Source organism: Schistocerca nitens, chromosome 2 (genome assembly GCF_023898315.1).
Source record: "Schistocerca nitens isolate TAMUIC-IGC-003100 chromosome 2, iqSchNite1.1, whole genome shotgun sequence".
Taxonomy (NCBI): domain Eukaryota; kingdom Metazoa; phylum Arthropoda; class Insecta; order Orthoptera; family Acrididae; genus Schistocerca; species Schistocerca nitens.
In genome coordinates, this window is record NC_064615.1 from 928,623,829 (window position 1) to 928,639,045 (window position 15,217).

General features: G+C 43.0%; 1 protein-coding gene and 1 pseudogene across 6 annotated transcripts in view; both read left to right on the plus strand.

Moving 5' to 3' along the window:
* The window catches only part of LOC126237244 (lactosylceramide 4-alpha-galactosyltransferase-like), a 244,967-nt gene that overhangs the window by 191,491 nt on the left and 38,259 nt on the right, over nt 1–15,217 (plus strand). For 4 of the 6 annotated variants that reach the window (XR_007545056.1, XM_049947156.1, XM_049947154.1 and 1 more), the window contains exon 4: nt 305–524. Coding sequence is in view for 5 of the 6 variants with exons in the window: in XM_049947156.1 (XP_049803113.1) it covers nt 305–524 (220 nt within the window). In the remaining variant the exon portion in view is untranslated. Of the gene's footprint in view, nt 1–304; nt 525–9,556; nt 10,981–15,217 lie in introns of those variants that run through there. The other 2 variants (XM_049947152.1, XM_049947153.1) reach the window with 1 other exon arrangement.
* On the plus strand, nt 2,511–2,628 carry LOC126238215 (5S ribosomal RNA; annotated as a pseudogene).

The following is a 15,217-nucleotide window of genomic DNA, read 5'->3' on the forward strand; positions in this document are numbered from 1 at the left end:
AATGGTTTAAGAGCCCTGCTATCACATTTAAAACTGACTGCGAGAAAAAAAAGAGAAAAAAATGTTTTTTTTACAGTATGACACAGCGTTTTCTTTCTCGCAGACGGTTTTGGTGGAAAGATTGTAACTTACTGTTTAAAAAAAATATATCTGTTATAATGCTTATCAGAGTATCATGTGAAAATTTGAAATATATCTGGTAAGAAATTTTAGAGATTTTTAGAAACAACGTTTCATACAAATTTGAAACATTTTAAACCGGCTTTGAATCATTAGCTAACTGATTTTGAAATTTACTGCACAGGAACCTGTCTGAGTTGGGTGAAGACTGGGCTGGAGCGGAGGACAACATAACGGTTGCCAACAGTGCGATGCATATGTCTGCACGGCCCGGCTCAGCAGGGCAAGAGATGGCGAAGGCCTTCATCGAAACACTGCAGACAGACTTCGACGGGCAGCAGTGGATGTACAACGGTGGCGGGCATCTCACGAGATTGCTATTTATCCGCTGCAACGTAACCAGCGTAAGTTAAGTTGGCTGATGCGCCTTACACCTGTTTCGCTGTTATAACACACCCACCCACCCACCCACCCACCCACCGACACACACACACACACACACACACACACACACACATATATATATATATATATATATATATATATATATATGTGTATATATATATATACACTCCTGGAAATTGAAATAAGAACACCGTGAATTCATTGTCCCAGGAAGGGGAAACTTTATTGACACATTCCTGGGGTCAGATACATCACATGATCACACTGACAGAACCACAGGCACATAGACACAGGCAACAGAGCATGCACAATGTTGGCACTAGTACAGTGTATATCCACCTTTCGCAGCAATGCAGGCTGCTATTCTCCCATGGAGACGATCGTAGAGATGCTGGATGTAGTCCTGTGGAACGGCTTGCCATGCCATTTCCACCTGGCGCCTCAGTTGGACCAGCGTTGGTGCTGGACGTGCAGACCGCGTGAGACGACGCTTCATCCAGTCCCAAACATGCTCAATGGGGGACAGATCCGGAGATCTTGCTGGCCAGGGTAGTTGACTTACACCTTCTAGATCACGTTGGGTGGCACGGGATACATGCGGACGTGCATTGTCCTGTTGGAACAGCAAGTTCCCTTGCCGGTCTAGGAATGGTAGAACGATGGGTTCGATGACGGTTTGGATGTACCGTGCACTATTCAGTGTCCCCTCGACGATCACCAGTGGTGTACGGCCAGTGTAGGAGATCGCTCCCCACACCATGATGCCGGGTGTTGGCCCTGTGTGCCTCGGTCGTATGCAGTCCTGATTGTGGCGCTCACCTGCACGGCGCCAAACACGCATACGACCATCATTGGCACCAAGGCAGAAGCGACTCTCATCGCTGAAGACGACACGTCTCCATTCGTCCCTCCATTCACGCCTGTCGCGACACCACTGGAGGCGGGCTGCACGATGTTGGGGCGTGAGCGGAAGACGGCCTAACGGTGTGCGGGACCGTAGCCCAGCTTCATGGAGACGGTTGGAATGGTCCTCGCCGATACCCCAGGAGCAACAGTGTCCCTAATTTGCTGGGAAGTGGCGGTGCGGTCCCCTACGGCACTGCGTAGGATCCTACGGTCTTGGCGTGCATCCGTGCGTCGCTGCGGTCCGGTCCCAGGTCGACGGGCACGTGCACCTTCCGCCGACCACTGGCGACAACATCGATGTACTGTGGAGACCTCACGCCCCACGTGTTGAGCAATTCGGCGGTACGTCCACCCGGCCTCCCGCATGCCCACTATACGCCCTCGCTCAAAGTCCGTCAACTGCTTATACGGTTCACGTCCACGCTGTCGCGGCATGCTACCAGTGTTAAAGACTGCGATGGAGCTCCGTACGCCACGGCAAACTGGCTGACACTGACGGCGGCGGTGCACAAATGCTGCGCAGCTAGCGCCATTCGACGGCCAACACCGCGGTTCCTGGTGTGTCCGCTGTGCCGTGCGTGTGATCATTGCTTGTACAGCCCTCTCGCAGTGTCCGGAGCAAGTATGGTGGGTCTGACACACCGGTGTCAATGTGTTCTTTTTTCCATTTCCAGGAGTGTATATATATACACACACTGTTATTCAGCCGGACGAATGGAAGTGCTCAGAACCGCAACAGCCAATCTTGGCAGTGTGACAAAGAAGAGCTGCCGCCGTGAATTACCGTGAAATTCTTTTGAGTATACTATTACGTCATAGTATAAAATACTAAAATGTTTAAATATTAAAATATCCTACGACTATGCCCTGAGGAAGGCCGCTGTAACATTGCCGAAACGTCGGATATTTCAGTATTTTAGCTTATTAATATTTTATAAGGCGACGCGGTGGTATACCCACAAGAATACTACGATATTACCAGTGACCGCGGAACCTTACGTATTTATACCACCGCAAAGAAATACATGAGGTTTGCAACTGGGAAGCAAGCCATAAAAGTAAATACATTCTGGGACGACGCCACCGGCCTTGCCGCAGTGGTAACACCGGTTCCCGACAGATCACCGAAGTTAAGCGCTGTCGGGCTGGGCTAGAACTTGGATGGGTGACCATCCGGTCTGCCGACCGCTGTTGGCAAGCGGGGTGCACTGAGCACTTGTGAGGCATACCGAGGAGCTACTTGATTACTTGATTGAGAATTAGAAGCTCCGGTCTCTGAAACTGACGTACGGCCGGGAGAGCGGTGTAGTGATCGGCATCCAGTGACACCTGTGGGCTGAGGATGACATGGCGGCCGGTCGGTACCGTTGGGCCTTCATGGCCTGTTCGGGAGGAGTTTAGTTTTTTTATTCTTGGACGGCAGCACCGACCAGCTGTTAATTAGTAATAACGTGTTTGAGAGAGAGTTCTTACGAAATAGAGAAAATGCTTTTCCAAGTAGTGAAACACGACAGCGTCAGACAACTGGCCAAAAAACAATCGTGCAAAAGTTCGTGGATGTTTGCCCTATTTACGCCGCTGCACTCTCGACAAAATTTTATCACTGTGAGTCCGTGTAGTCGTACAGATGGCGAAATACAGCATAGGTTATTCCACGCAGTGGAGGGTGGAATTTTAATAGCTTCTCGCCAGAGGGAAAATAAGAGAAAAACTCCTTGTATTTAGTGTTGTACGGGAAAATGTTGCCTACAACATCTACAAAAACAAGACTCCAGTTATAAGAGCGGAATGACAAGAAAGGGGGGTCATTATTGAGAAATGTGTAGGAAACGGCTGTAACCCATCCCCGATGTAATTCAGTCTGTACATTGAGCAACCAATGAAGGAAGCCAAGGAAAAATTTGCAAAGAGATATAATGTTTAGAGAGAAGGAATAAATACTTCGAGGTCTGCCAGTTCCACGGTAACTTTGTCAGAGACGACAAAAATACTTGGAAGAGTAAGTGAACGGAATGGATAGTGTCTTCAAAAACGGTTGTAAAATGAGGATCAACTAAAGTCAAGCGAGGTTAATGGACTGTAGTTGAATTACAGCGTGGAATGCTGAGAGAATTGTATTAGGAAATGAGACACTATTTGAACAGCAAAATAACTGACGAAGTTGGAGTAGAGAGGATACAAGGTACAAAGTGCCAATAGCAAGTATAGCGTTTATGAAAGAGATTAATTTGTCAACATCGAATATAAGATTATGTGTTAAGAAGTCTTTTCTGAAGCAGTTTGACTGGGATGTAATCTCATACAGAAGTGAAACATGGATGATAAACAGTCCAGACAAGAAGAAATTAGAATCTTTTGAAACGAAGCACTGTATAAGAATGCTGAAGATCAGGTGGGTAGATCTAAAGAGGAGGTACTGAATCCAATTTGGGGGGCGGGATAAGATATTTATGGCTAACTTGACTAAAAGAAGGTAGCAGGTGATAGGACACATCCTAAGTCATCAAGGAATCGTAAATTTGGTAATGGCGGTAAATGGGGGCAAAAATTATCGAGGAACAACAAGGCTAGAATACAATAATCAGGTTCAAATGGTTGAATGGTTCAGTAACTATGCAGAAACGAAAAGGCTTGCCCAGGATAGACTAGCGTGGATTGCTGGATCTACCCTTCTTCCAACTGCAGGTGACACCATCAACCATCGTGGTGTGTTTTGGCAGTTCATTGAGTAAGTGTCGTCAGATTAAGCATCCAGACGTAGGTTGGTCATTCCCTAGTCGTTCCTAGGATTGTTTTACGCCAATCAATGAATTGTGCTCGTGGGAAATCCTTTGCTGCATCGTGATTCTAAGTCCACTTTATCTCTGGGTCCCCTTACAAACTGCTGGGTCTGCCAGCCCAAAGATCAAATCTAAATACTGTGCTACTAGACAAAAGCCTCCCTGTACAGTACAAGCAAATACCAACTCCATGGAGACTTTAGAGCTGTACAGTAAAAGTACCGGAGCAATAATATTTATTTAAGAATGCAATTCCGTGTGAAAATGTACCAGAACAGACTAGTGTCTAAGGTTACTAGACCAGATTTCTGAACGAGTCCATACACGCATATTATGCAGAAGACGTGATTACACATGTTGCACAATGGATCAGTACTAGTATAGCAACGGTATACATTTCAGCTGTCAAACAAAAGTGCTAGTAAATGCTTCTTTCTTGCTCCTTCGCCTTTGCATTCAGAACGTTCCAATGGTGATGATACAAATCAAATGATAGAAGATAAAAGGCCAAATTGTGTCACTTAGCAATAAGAAATGCTACTTCCGAAATCAATATGTCTATAATATATCTGTGATTTTCCGCATCCAGAGTTGATAGAAGGTGTTTTTTAATATTTAATAATCATGTTAAAAAAAGCCTTTCTGAGACAGGGTTTGCGAATCGTAGATTAAATTCAAATTAATATCTCTGCCTCTACAGACAGTTCAGTTGTCTTCTTCTTTACGGAAAAGGAGACAACGAAGACGCAGACGAAAAACCAGTTCACATGTGTCACTGTAATACTGATAGAAAGGGTTCATTTAAATGTAAGAGGATGCATATGAAATAACTGGCACAAGATGATTGAATGATAGAAGGTAACCAGATAAAAGTAGCGTTTTGTGCTGTGTAAAATTATTTACTTCATCCTGCGAAGTTCGTATTCACAGATAATCTTATCAGCCTCCGTCCCGGTATTGAAATTTCAGAATGTTCAGTCCCACTATGTGATAGAAAATAAATGTATAAAGAGACAAGACAGCAAAAAAAAAAGGATTTGAACAAAGGTCTCTTTCTCACAATCCATTACACCATACCAGCACTAGATAGACCACAGCTGCATGGGATACCCTAGTACGTCTCCCTCACGAGTACAAATTTCAGCTCACGCCCCACCCCATTGCTATTCCCCTTTTAAACTCGCTTCATTGTCGCCAAGGCTCTCCGATGTTGGAATAGCACCTTCGCAATGAGCGGAATTGCGTTAATCCTGCCTATAGGTGATGTATTAATCATATATAGTTAGTATTCCTGAGACATACCGAGTCTCACTTATCTATGATAATGATGTAGGGCAAAGCAATGAATTAAAAATTTTACCAGCATCAGAATTCGAACCCGCGTCTTCCGCTTACATGAGATGGAATGTGTATTAGTGAGCGAGAAGTACTATGGTACACATAGAGATGTAACATCTATATTGCTAGTGTGGTGTAATGGATACTGCATCTGTGTAGTAAATAGGAAACCCAGGTTCGAAACTTCTTGATGGTACAAATTTTAATTCATTGCTTTGGCCTACATCATTATCATTACTTCTTGTTTTGCTATCATGTCTTTCTTTAAATATTTATTCCTTATTATTTAGTGCGATTAAGCGTTATAAAATCCCCATCAACTCTGTTCTTAAATGGGACAAATGTCAATTTCTTTCCTTAAGGGTCTAGGAGTAATAATAGATGCAAATGTAAATATCTCTTGATGCTCTACAAATGTATATAAAGCTCTTCCCTCCTGACATGGAAAACAAACTTGTGAAAACATTTATACTTCCAATTATTGATTACAGTGATATTATCATGCAAGACCTTTCTCAGGAAAGCTCACTGCGCTTGGAATTGGTTATGAACACCTGTGTTCATTATATCCGTGACGTTCAACTCTTTGATCACGTTTCACCATCATATGCTCAGCTACTCTTCCGGCTGCGTGCAGACAAGCGCAAAGATTTCCATATTCTCTGTCTTCTTTACTGTGTTATCAATGAACACTATCCCTCATTCACCGTCCCTCATATCTTTTCTCTACCTTAACGCTCTTTTCTGAACAACACTGCAGAAACACCCGATCTCATCAGAGCAAAATCCTTTCTGACTCACTCCATCGTTAATGACATTTCTATTAAAACGACAATAAGTTTGCAATTGTCCTTGTACCTACTCATTGCCCTTGTACATCCATCTTTCCAGTATGATCTTCCTCATTTCCCAGTACTCTTAGCCAGTGTACTCTCCGTAAATTGCCTTTACCTCCAACTCGCTATAGAAGAAAACATCTGATTTCTAGATCTATAAAATGGTTCAAATGGCTCTGAGCACTATGGGACTTAACTGCTGAGATCATCAGTCCCCTAGAACTTAGAACTACTTAAACCTAACTAACCTAAGGACATCACACACATCCATGCCCGAGGCAGGATTCGAACCTGCGACCGTAGCAGTCGCGCGGTTCCAGACTGAAGTGCCTAGAACTGCTCGGCCACTCCGGCCGGCGATCTATAAAAGTTCTTCTCATATCTGCCACTATCATACTGTTATTCATGTCATAACAATTGTCATTATTAATATTGTTATCACTATTAGTGGCTGCTGGTGCAGTAGTACAGGTAATGCCAATATTAAATTTGTTAGTTCGCAGTTAGCATAATTCACTCACACTGCCATTTCAGACACTGATATCATTTTAATACTAGTTGACGTATTAAGCTTGTTACTTCTTAGGGAACTATGATGTATTAGATACTGTATGTGTGAAAGCCTAGTACGATGTAAGAGCCGGCCTGATGGCCCTAATCGGATCAAGTTGAAAACATAAAAAAATAAGTAATTAAGCTGACCTACCAGAAATTAAATAAGAATGGTTAAAGTAATTATGAGAAAGTATGTAGCTATTCATTACAGACGAATGGAAAAACATAGAAGCCGACCTCGGGGAAGATCAGTTTGGATTCCGTAGAAATATTGGAACACGTGAGGCAATACTGGCCCTACGACTTATCTTAGAAGCTAGATTAAGGAAAGGCAAACCTACGTTTCTAGCATTTGTACACTTAGAGGAAGCTTTTGACAATGTTGACTGGAATTTCTCTTTCAAATTCTGAAGGTGGTAGGGGTAAAATACAGGGAGCGAAAGGCTATTTACAATTTGTACAGAAACCAGATGGCAGTTACAAGGGTCGAGGAACATGAAAGGGAAGCAGTGGTTGGGAAGGGAGTGAGACAGGGTTGTAGCCTCTCCCCGATGTTATTCAATCTGTATACATGGTGTTACAAAAAGGTACGGCCAAACTTTCAGGAAACATTCCTCACACACAAAGAAAGAAAATATTTTATGTGGACATGTGTCCGGAAACGCTTACTTTACATGTTAGAGCTCATTTTATTACTTCTCTTCAAATCACATTAATCATGGAATGGAAACACACAGCAACAGAACATACCAGCGTGACTTCAAACACTTTGTTACAGGAAATGTTCAAAATGTCCTCCGTTAGCGAGGATACATGCATCCACCCTCCGTCGCATGGAATCCCTGATGCAGCCCTGGAGAATGGCATATTGTATCACAGCCATTCACAATACGAGCATGAAGAGTCTCTAAATTTGGTACCGGGGTTGCGTAGACAAGAGCTTTGAAATGACCCCATAAATGAAAGTCAAGAGGGTTGAGGTCAGGAGAGCGTGGAGGCCATGGAATTGGTCCGCCTCTACCAATCCATCGGTCACCGAATCTGTTGTTGAGAAGCGTACGTACACTTCGACTGAAATGTGCAGGAGCTCCATCGTGCATGAACCACATGTTGTGTCGTACTTGTAAAGGCACATGTTCTACCTTCCTTCAATTGGGCCAACTGGCGGTGAATCGACGAAGTGCAGTACATACTGACGAAACTAGAATGAGCTCTAACATGGAAATTAAGCGTTTCCGGACACATGTCCACATAATATCTTTTCTTTGTTTGTGTGTGAGGAATGTTTCCTGAAAGTTTGGCCGTACCCTTTTGTAACACCCTGTATTGAGCAAGCAGTGAAGGAAACAAAAGAAAAATTCGGAGTAGGTATTAAAATCCATGGAGAAGAAAGAAAAACTTTGAGGTTCGCCGATGACATTGTAATTCTGTCAGAGGCAGCTAAGGACCTGGAAGAGCAGTTGAACGGAATGGATAGTGTCTTGAAAGGAGGATACAAGATGAACATCAACAAAAGCAAAACGAGGATAATGGAATGTAGTCGAATTAAGTCGGATGATACTGAGGGAATTAAATTAGTAAATGAGACAGTTAAAGTAGTAAAGGAGTTTTGGTATTTGGGGAGCAAAACAACTGATGATGGTCGAAGTAGACAGGATATAAAATGTAGACTGGCAATGGCAAGGAAAGCGTTTCTGAAGAAGAGAAAATTATTAACATCGAGTATAGATTTAAGTGTCAGGGAGTCGTTTCTGAAAGTATTTGTATGGAGTGTAGCCGTGTATGGAAGTGAAACATGAACGATAACAAGTTTGGACAAGAAGAGAATAGAAGCTTTCGAAATGTGGTGCTACAGAAGAATGCTGAACATTAGATGAGTAAATCATGTAACTAATGAGGAGGTATTGAATAGGATTGGGGAGAAGAGAAGTTTGTGGCACAACTTGACTAGAAGAAGGGATCGGTTGGTAGGACATGTTCTGAGGCATCAAGGGACCACCAATTTAGTATTGGAGGGCAGCGTGGAGGATAAAAATCGTATAGGGAGACCAAGAGGTGAATACACTAAGCAGATTCAGAAGGATGTAGGTTGCAGTAGGTACTGGGAGATGAAGAATCTTGCACAGGATAGAGTAGCATGGAGAGCTGCATCAAACCAGTCTCAGGACTGAAGACTGCAACAACGACAACATGTAGTTATTAATGGTTAGACGTCACGTACTCAAACGTTGTGGTACGAGTATTGGAGAATACTTTACTACTATTTCTTTTCAAATGCTCCTAATCCCATTTGAAGCTGTGTTCCCAGATCCTGTGTCTACTCCGTGGTCCATATCAGTTTTGTAACACATTTAACTGCGTTTACTGGAGAGGGGTGGGAGCACGGACCATACACTATTTCATGATAGCAGAGTGAATCTTATAATCAGACGTATGGGAGAATAATTGTGACAGTCCGATTCGACGGGTTGACGGGTTCCCTTTCTATGTGGTCCCACTGCATAGGATGGTTCCCGCACATAGAACCCGTATCTGCCCTGTAGATAAAATCGACACAGCAAAAGCGTCAGGTTTTGTGGCATCGATGCTTCCTCTAAGATGTGCCCGTCTTTTCAGGTGGTGGCCATGACGAACTGCCGTGGGTTCCGAGTTCTGGCGACGGAGCTGCTGTTCCCGGTGCACTACTCGCACTGGGAGAGATACTTCTGGGAGGAGGAGGCGGAGGGCGTGCTGGCTGACGCGCGGAATGCTTACGCAGTCCACGTGTGGAACAAGTTCAGTGGCGAAGCCGATATTGTTCCACAAAACTCCGCCTACGAGATGCTTGCACGCCAAAATTGCCCAGACTCCTTCAGTGCTGCCGAGGGCAGTTTCGGATAATGACTTCTCTTTTTATGCACACAGTTTGTTCTCAGTAATCGTCGACGCTAATGCTAGTTGACATTACGCAGTGCTACTTTGATATCACGATGTAGACATACAACACCTACATGAAAAACGTAGGAATCGAACCCGTGATTTGGGAAGTAATGTGATATTTGTACATGTGCCCAAGTGTTGAAAAATGCAATAATTGAAGGACATATCTGTCTCGAGGCTCAAATCCAGTGTCCGTCAGGTGAAAATCCCTATAGGAGGGGATTTGGACAAGTGAGTTTCTTTGAAAATCTCGCCGCATCGACGGAGTTAGCCTAAAAAAAAGAGGCAAACTAGATGCCGGATAGAAGAGGATGAACCATCACAATTAATTACAGTCTCTTTAACTAATCGGAACCAGCTTCTGAATCGCCTGCAACTGCCCCATTTTTACTGTTAAAATTTTTTAACCAGATCTAACAACGAGAAACATCGCCGTCACTTACTAGAGATGTTTTTAAAGATTTCGTTCTGTAGTAATAATTTGTGACCAGTTATCTCTTATAAGTATGACTTTTCAGATGGAATTTTGTGAAGTGTCAGTGACGTGTGTTCAGTTACTTATTTACGGAGACTATGTTATCAGTATGGAAACTGACCAAATAGAAATACGATTTGTGATAAAGTACTCTGTACTCTGTTCCATTCCAGACTCACTTTGGAACGTAAGTACTTTATCACAAATCTGGCCCAACGAACATAAAAGAATTTTTATATTTGTCGTGCAGATTCATATCCTTCACCTTTGACTGCTAAGAAGCGGGCTATTAGGCTATTGTGTGATAAACAGTCATGTCGCCCTAAATTCTGAATAAGTGACTCGTGTGTGGCAAAACTCATAGTTCTAGTTCAGTGATCACCGGTTGTGGATACGTGAGCACTCTGATACTGCAATGGTGTGGACGGGCCGTGCGCACACATTTTACGAGGAGTTTTGGTTGTGACAAACCATTCAGTTCAGAAAATTATGTCTGTTACGTCTAGATCTAGAATTCATTGATATTAGCATAACTCAAAATTTTTTAATTTGGAAACAGTTCTAATAAGTTTGTCTGGCACTTCATGATAATAGATAAAACACAAAGACGTTACCACACTCATATTAATAAAATCACCCTCTTAAATCTTTTGTTTTCCTTCTCAGAGAGAGAACTTCCTCAACGTTCCCTACATAACCAAACTATAACGTTTAGAATGGTTTATTTCCATTTTTACAGTGTCTGTAAAATCAAGTTGTTATTTTATACATGAACACGGAATATTATCGGTTTTTCATTTTGTTACTGAATGCAGGAAAGGGATCCAACACCAATTTTGGGAAAATTCCTGGAATTTTTCGAAGTTTTAATGCACTTCTACGATACATACGTGCTACTGACACACGTTCTGTACTGGGGCGTTACGTGAATGAAAGTGGTGAAGCAAAGTAGTCCTCCACGTGTTACTAGGAATTCGTTCATGAGCTAGTTCTAATTGCAGACCGTAATGCAATGGATGTTGCCAGTTCCCTCCACTAATGCGCCTGGTATTGATTGACAGTGTTTACAGAGTATCGGGCAATCTTCAGCAATCGGACGATCGTTCTGCTGCGTAACATGTCACGACGTTCCAATCAACAGTTAATAAAAATAAAAATAAAAATAAATATCAAGGAGACAAAATTCACAGTTATAAAGAGAGGTGGTGGAAGTAACACTAGCATAAAAACAGGAAGTGAGCAACTCGAGGAAGTAACTGAATTTAACTGTCTCGGAAGCACTATCGAGTAAAACAATACATGTCTCAAGCATATCAAGAACAGAATAAGTCTGGCCAAGAGTGCCTTCCAAGATAAGAATAACCTACTGAACAAGCAAATGAGATTCAACACCAAGAAAATATTTGTAAAGACCTTTGTGTAGAGTGCCCTGACATATGGATATGAAACTTGGACGGAACAAAGTACGAAAGGCTCGCCTCGAAGCTGAGTCACAGACCGAAAAAGTTGCCACAAAACGCCACCAGACTGTTTGTCAGGATGAGGATTGGACATGCAGCTAAATAGATGCAGACAGTTTCACAATAAAAAAATCTTCTTGAATACAACTGACATATAGGTTATTTTTTTGCAGCCATTGGAGAAAGCTCAACTCACAGCAACAAAGAATTTCATACAGAAAGGATATCTCTCAAGCGAGTATGTGCGTATTTAATGTGGGAAAATAGGGCGTTCACAAGAGTTCCGAAAGCTGCTATTAAATAATTCAGCTGGGGCGAAAAATAAGAAAATGGTTCAAATGGCTCTGAGCACTATGGAACTTAACATCTCAGGTCATCAGTCCCCGTGAACTTACAACCACTTAAACCTAACTAACCTAAGGACATCACACCCATTCCCGAGGCAGGATTCGAACCTGCGACCGTAGCGGTCGCGCGGTTCCAGACTGAAGCGCCTAGAACCGCTCGGCCACCAGAGGCCGGCGCGAGAAATAATATGAGTTATCTACTCATACAGACACACCCACAGAAAATTTTCCATATACTAATGGAAAGATCCCTCTGCTGCGGTAGATTTCAGTGTTAGCTTTCCTGAGATACACTTTGCTGCAGCTTAGAGGACACCGATTACTTAGGTTTTTGAGTGCAGTGATGTCAGCAGCTTTGGCTGCAGCCGTTCACGCACACCGTTGCCGTTTACACACCTGCCGCTTTGTGGAGACCGAACGACTCCAGCTAGCAGTCAGCTAGGCTGCCAACAGATCAGGGGATCAACTGGTAATGACATGCACCGCAGCACTGCCGTCATAATCCACCTGCTACCGTTTCATTGGTCTCAGAATTACAGTGACTACAAATCTATATGCGAGACGGCATAAGAAGGTACTTGACAGCTCGTAGCACTGTTGCCAGATTTCAACTTCGAAGCGCTCACGGCTGCAGTAGCTGTCTATAGAGCTGTGACAACAAGGAGACGCTGCCGTAGTGACGTTTATAAAATCGCGTTGCGTTATTGGTTGAGGTAGGTCGGCGAAACTGCCGCGCCCAGCCAACACCGACTCAAGGAAGGCCTCGGCGTTTGTTCGTGACGTCACGTCAGCTAGGCACAGCGAACGCCAGGTCTGTTGCAGGCATACTCACAATGGTGGTGTCTCCCTCTCTGACGCAGGAAAATGTGAAACTATTGGCGGTAGTTGACCAACACACATTGTTCTGAGAGATTTCTGCAATCAATTAATTGTGCAATTCATTACACTTCTTAACAAATAGTGTACTCCTGAACTTAAATCTCCACCTGTTTTAAGGATTGACATACAAAAACAACTTCATGGTCCAGCAGCAACAGAATTCGTGCTTCTTTACCTTATTTGTAAATCTGAGGAAGTTACGTTTGTATTGGGTTGCTTTTACAAGAAACTGAACATATTGGTGCTCTTCTTTAGGTATCTTTAGGTGACTATGGGGGTGAGGAGCACTGAATGTTAATGAAATATCTTGCGATTGTACACGTTGGGGGAGGGGGTGGGGGACAGAAGAAGAGGCAAAAGAGAGATACTAGTTTTATCAAATAAATTTTTTTTATCTTATAAAGTTTCTCCCTTCAGTTGCAAGAGGGGAATATTTATCTTTTCTAATGTGCATGTTTTAAAAAGTTTAAGCTCAGCAGTATTTTCGATGTATGAAGCTATTTTGTTTCTTGTTTAGAATTCCTTTCGTTGAAAACGACTGTAATCTAACGACTGGCAACAGTTGGACATTTACACATGTAAATTAGTTCACATTTCCAGTGACGATGTCAAACGAAAACAAATAAAGAAAAGAAACGAGTTCATTGTAAGGGGGTTTGGGTAAGTTTCGATAGCAGAATGGATCAAGTAAATATAGTTTCTTGAATGTAAAATTTTCGAAGCTTGCAATGGGGCAAAGCATAGTCTCATACTGATCTACGTTTGTTTCGACAGGATTCAGTAATACAGAACTATGATCTTCGTTTGTAGCTTTACGATAGTAAGAAAATCTTTCATCTAAATAAAACTGCAGAATCTAAAACAATACCAAACAGTTTGTCCAAAAATAAGAGATTTATAGTGATAAGCACGTCCAGGCGTTTCTGCCTGCAGCAGACTTGGCGTTCGCCGTGCCTAGCTGACGTGAAGGCACCAGTAAGCGCCGAGGCCTTCCTTTGAGTCGGTGTTGGCCCAGCCCACTGCAACTGTAACGGATCGACTTACGCTGACTTTACTGTAGGAAAAACTGCCCACCACAGGTGATTAATTAACTGGTCACGCTATTATGATCATCACTATTATGTCAGTTATGTTGATGGAAAAGATTATACATGTTTTGCTGATTTGAGTAGTAAAGGACCACTGAAACAGGACAAAATCTTCTCGGTTTTCAAGCCGCGCCAGTTCGAATAAAATTATCCTACTTTCGATGGTTTTATTCGCCATCGTCGTCGGGAATAAAACCACTAACTGCCTTGACTGGTACGGTTTCCCGCTTAAATAGCCACGTTTGCAGCCTCTGGCAACGATCAGAGAGAGTCGAACGACCCATGCACTGGGATGGTGAGTTGGGGAGCTCATAGCAGTTACGGTCCGCCTCGGGATCGGGGCCAACGAGATATACAGGTCCAGCAAAGAACTTGTGACGTCATACTAATTGACTTGTCCGCCACGCTTCGTGAACACGCGACTCTGGGCAGTGCTCACGGGAAATCAGTATGTAATCGTAATCACTAAAGATCTTAACTTTGTCGTGTGCTATCGAGAACTTGCATCATTTTGAACACGTAGTCAAGAATTATTAAACTTGTCTGAAATAGTTACTCGCTCCCCGTCGGAGACGGCTGTTAACACTCCTAACAAGGAAACCTCCCCATCGCACCCCCCTCAGATTTAGTTATAAGTTGGCACAGTGGATAGGCCTCGAAAAACTGAACACAGATCAATCGAGAAAACAGGAAGAAGTTGTGTGGAACAATGAAAAAAATAAGCAAAATATACAAACTGAGTAGTGCACGCGAAGATACACAACATCAAGTACAGCTGGAGAGCAGGAGCTCCGTGGTATCGTGATTAGCCTGAGCAGCTGCGAAATGAGAGGTCTTTGGTTCAAGTCTTCCTCGAGTGAGAATTTTTAATTTTTTATTTTCAGACTATTATCTGTCCGTCCTTCCGTGCGAGGTAACTGCGCCGTAGTATGGGCAAAAACAAACATCGAAACAAAACATGTTTTGACAGAGCACAGGAAAAACTGTGCGACTGTGAAACTGTTGCATTCATTTGTTGCAGTTTATGTGACAAACTCTTGTGTTTTCATCACTTTTTTGGGAGTTATTATCACATCCACAAGAAAACCCAAATCGGGCAAGGCAGAAGA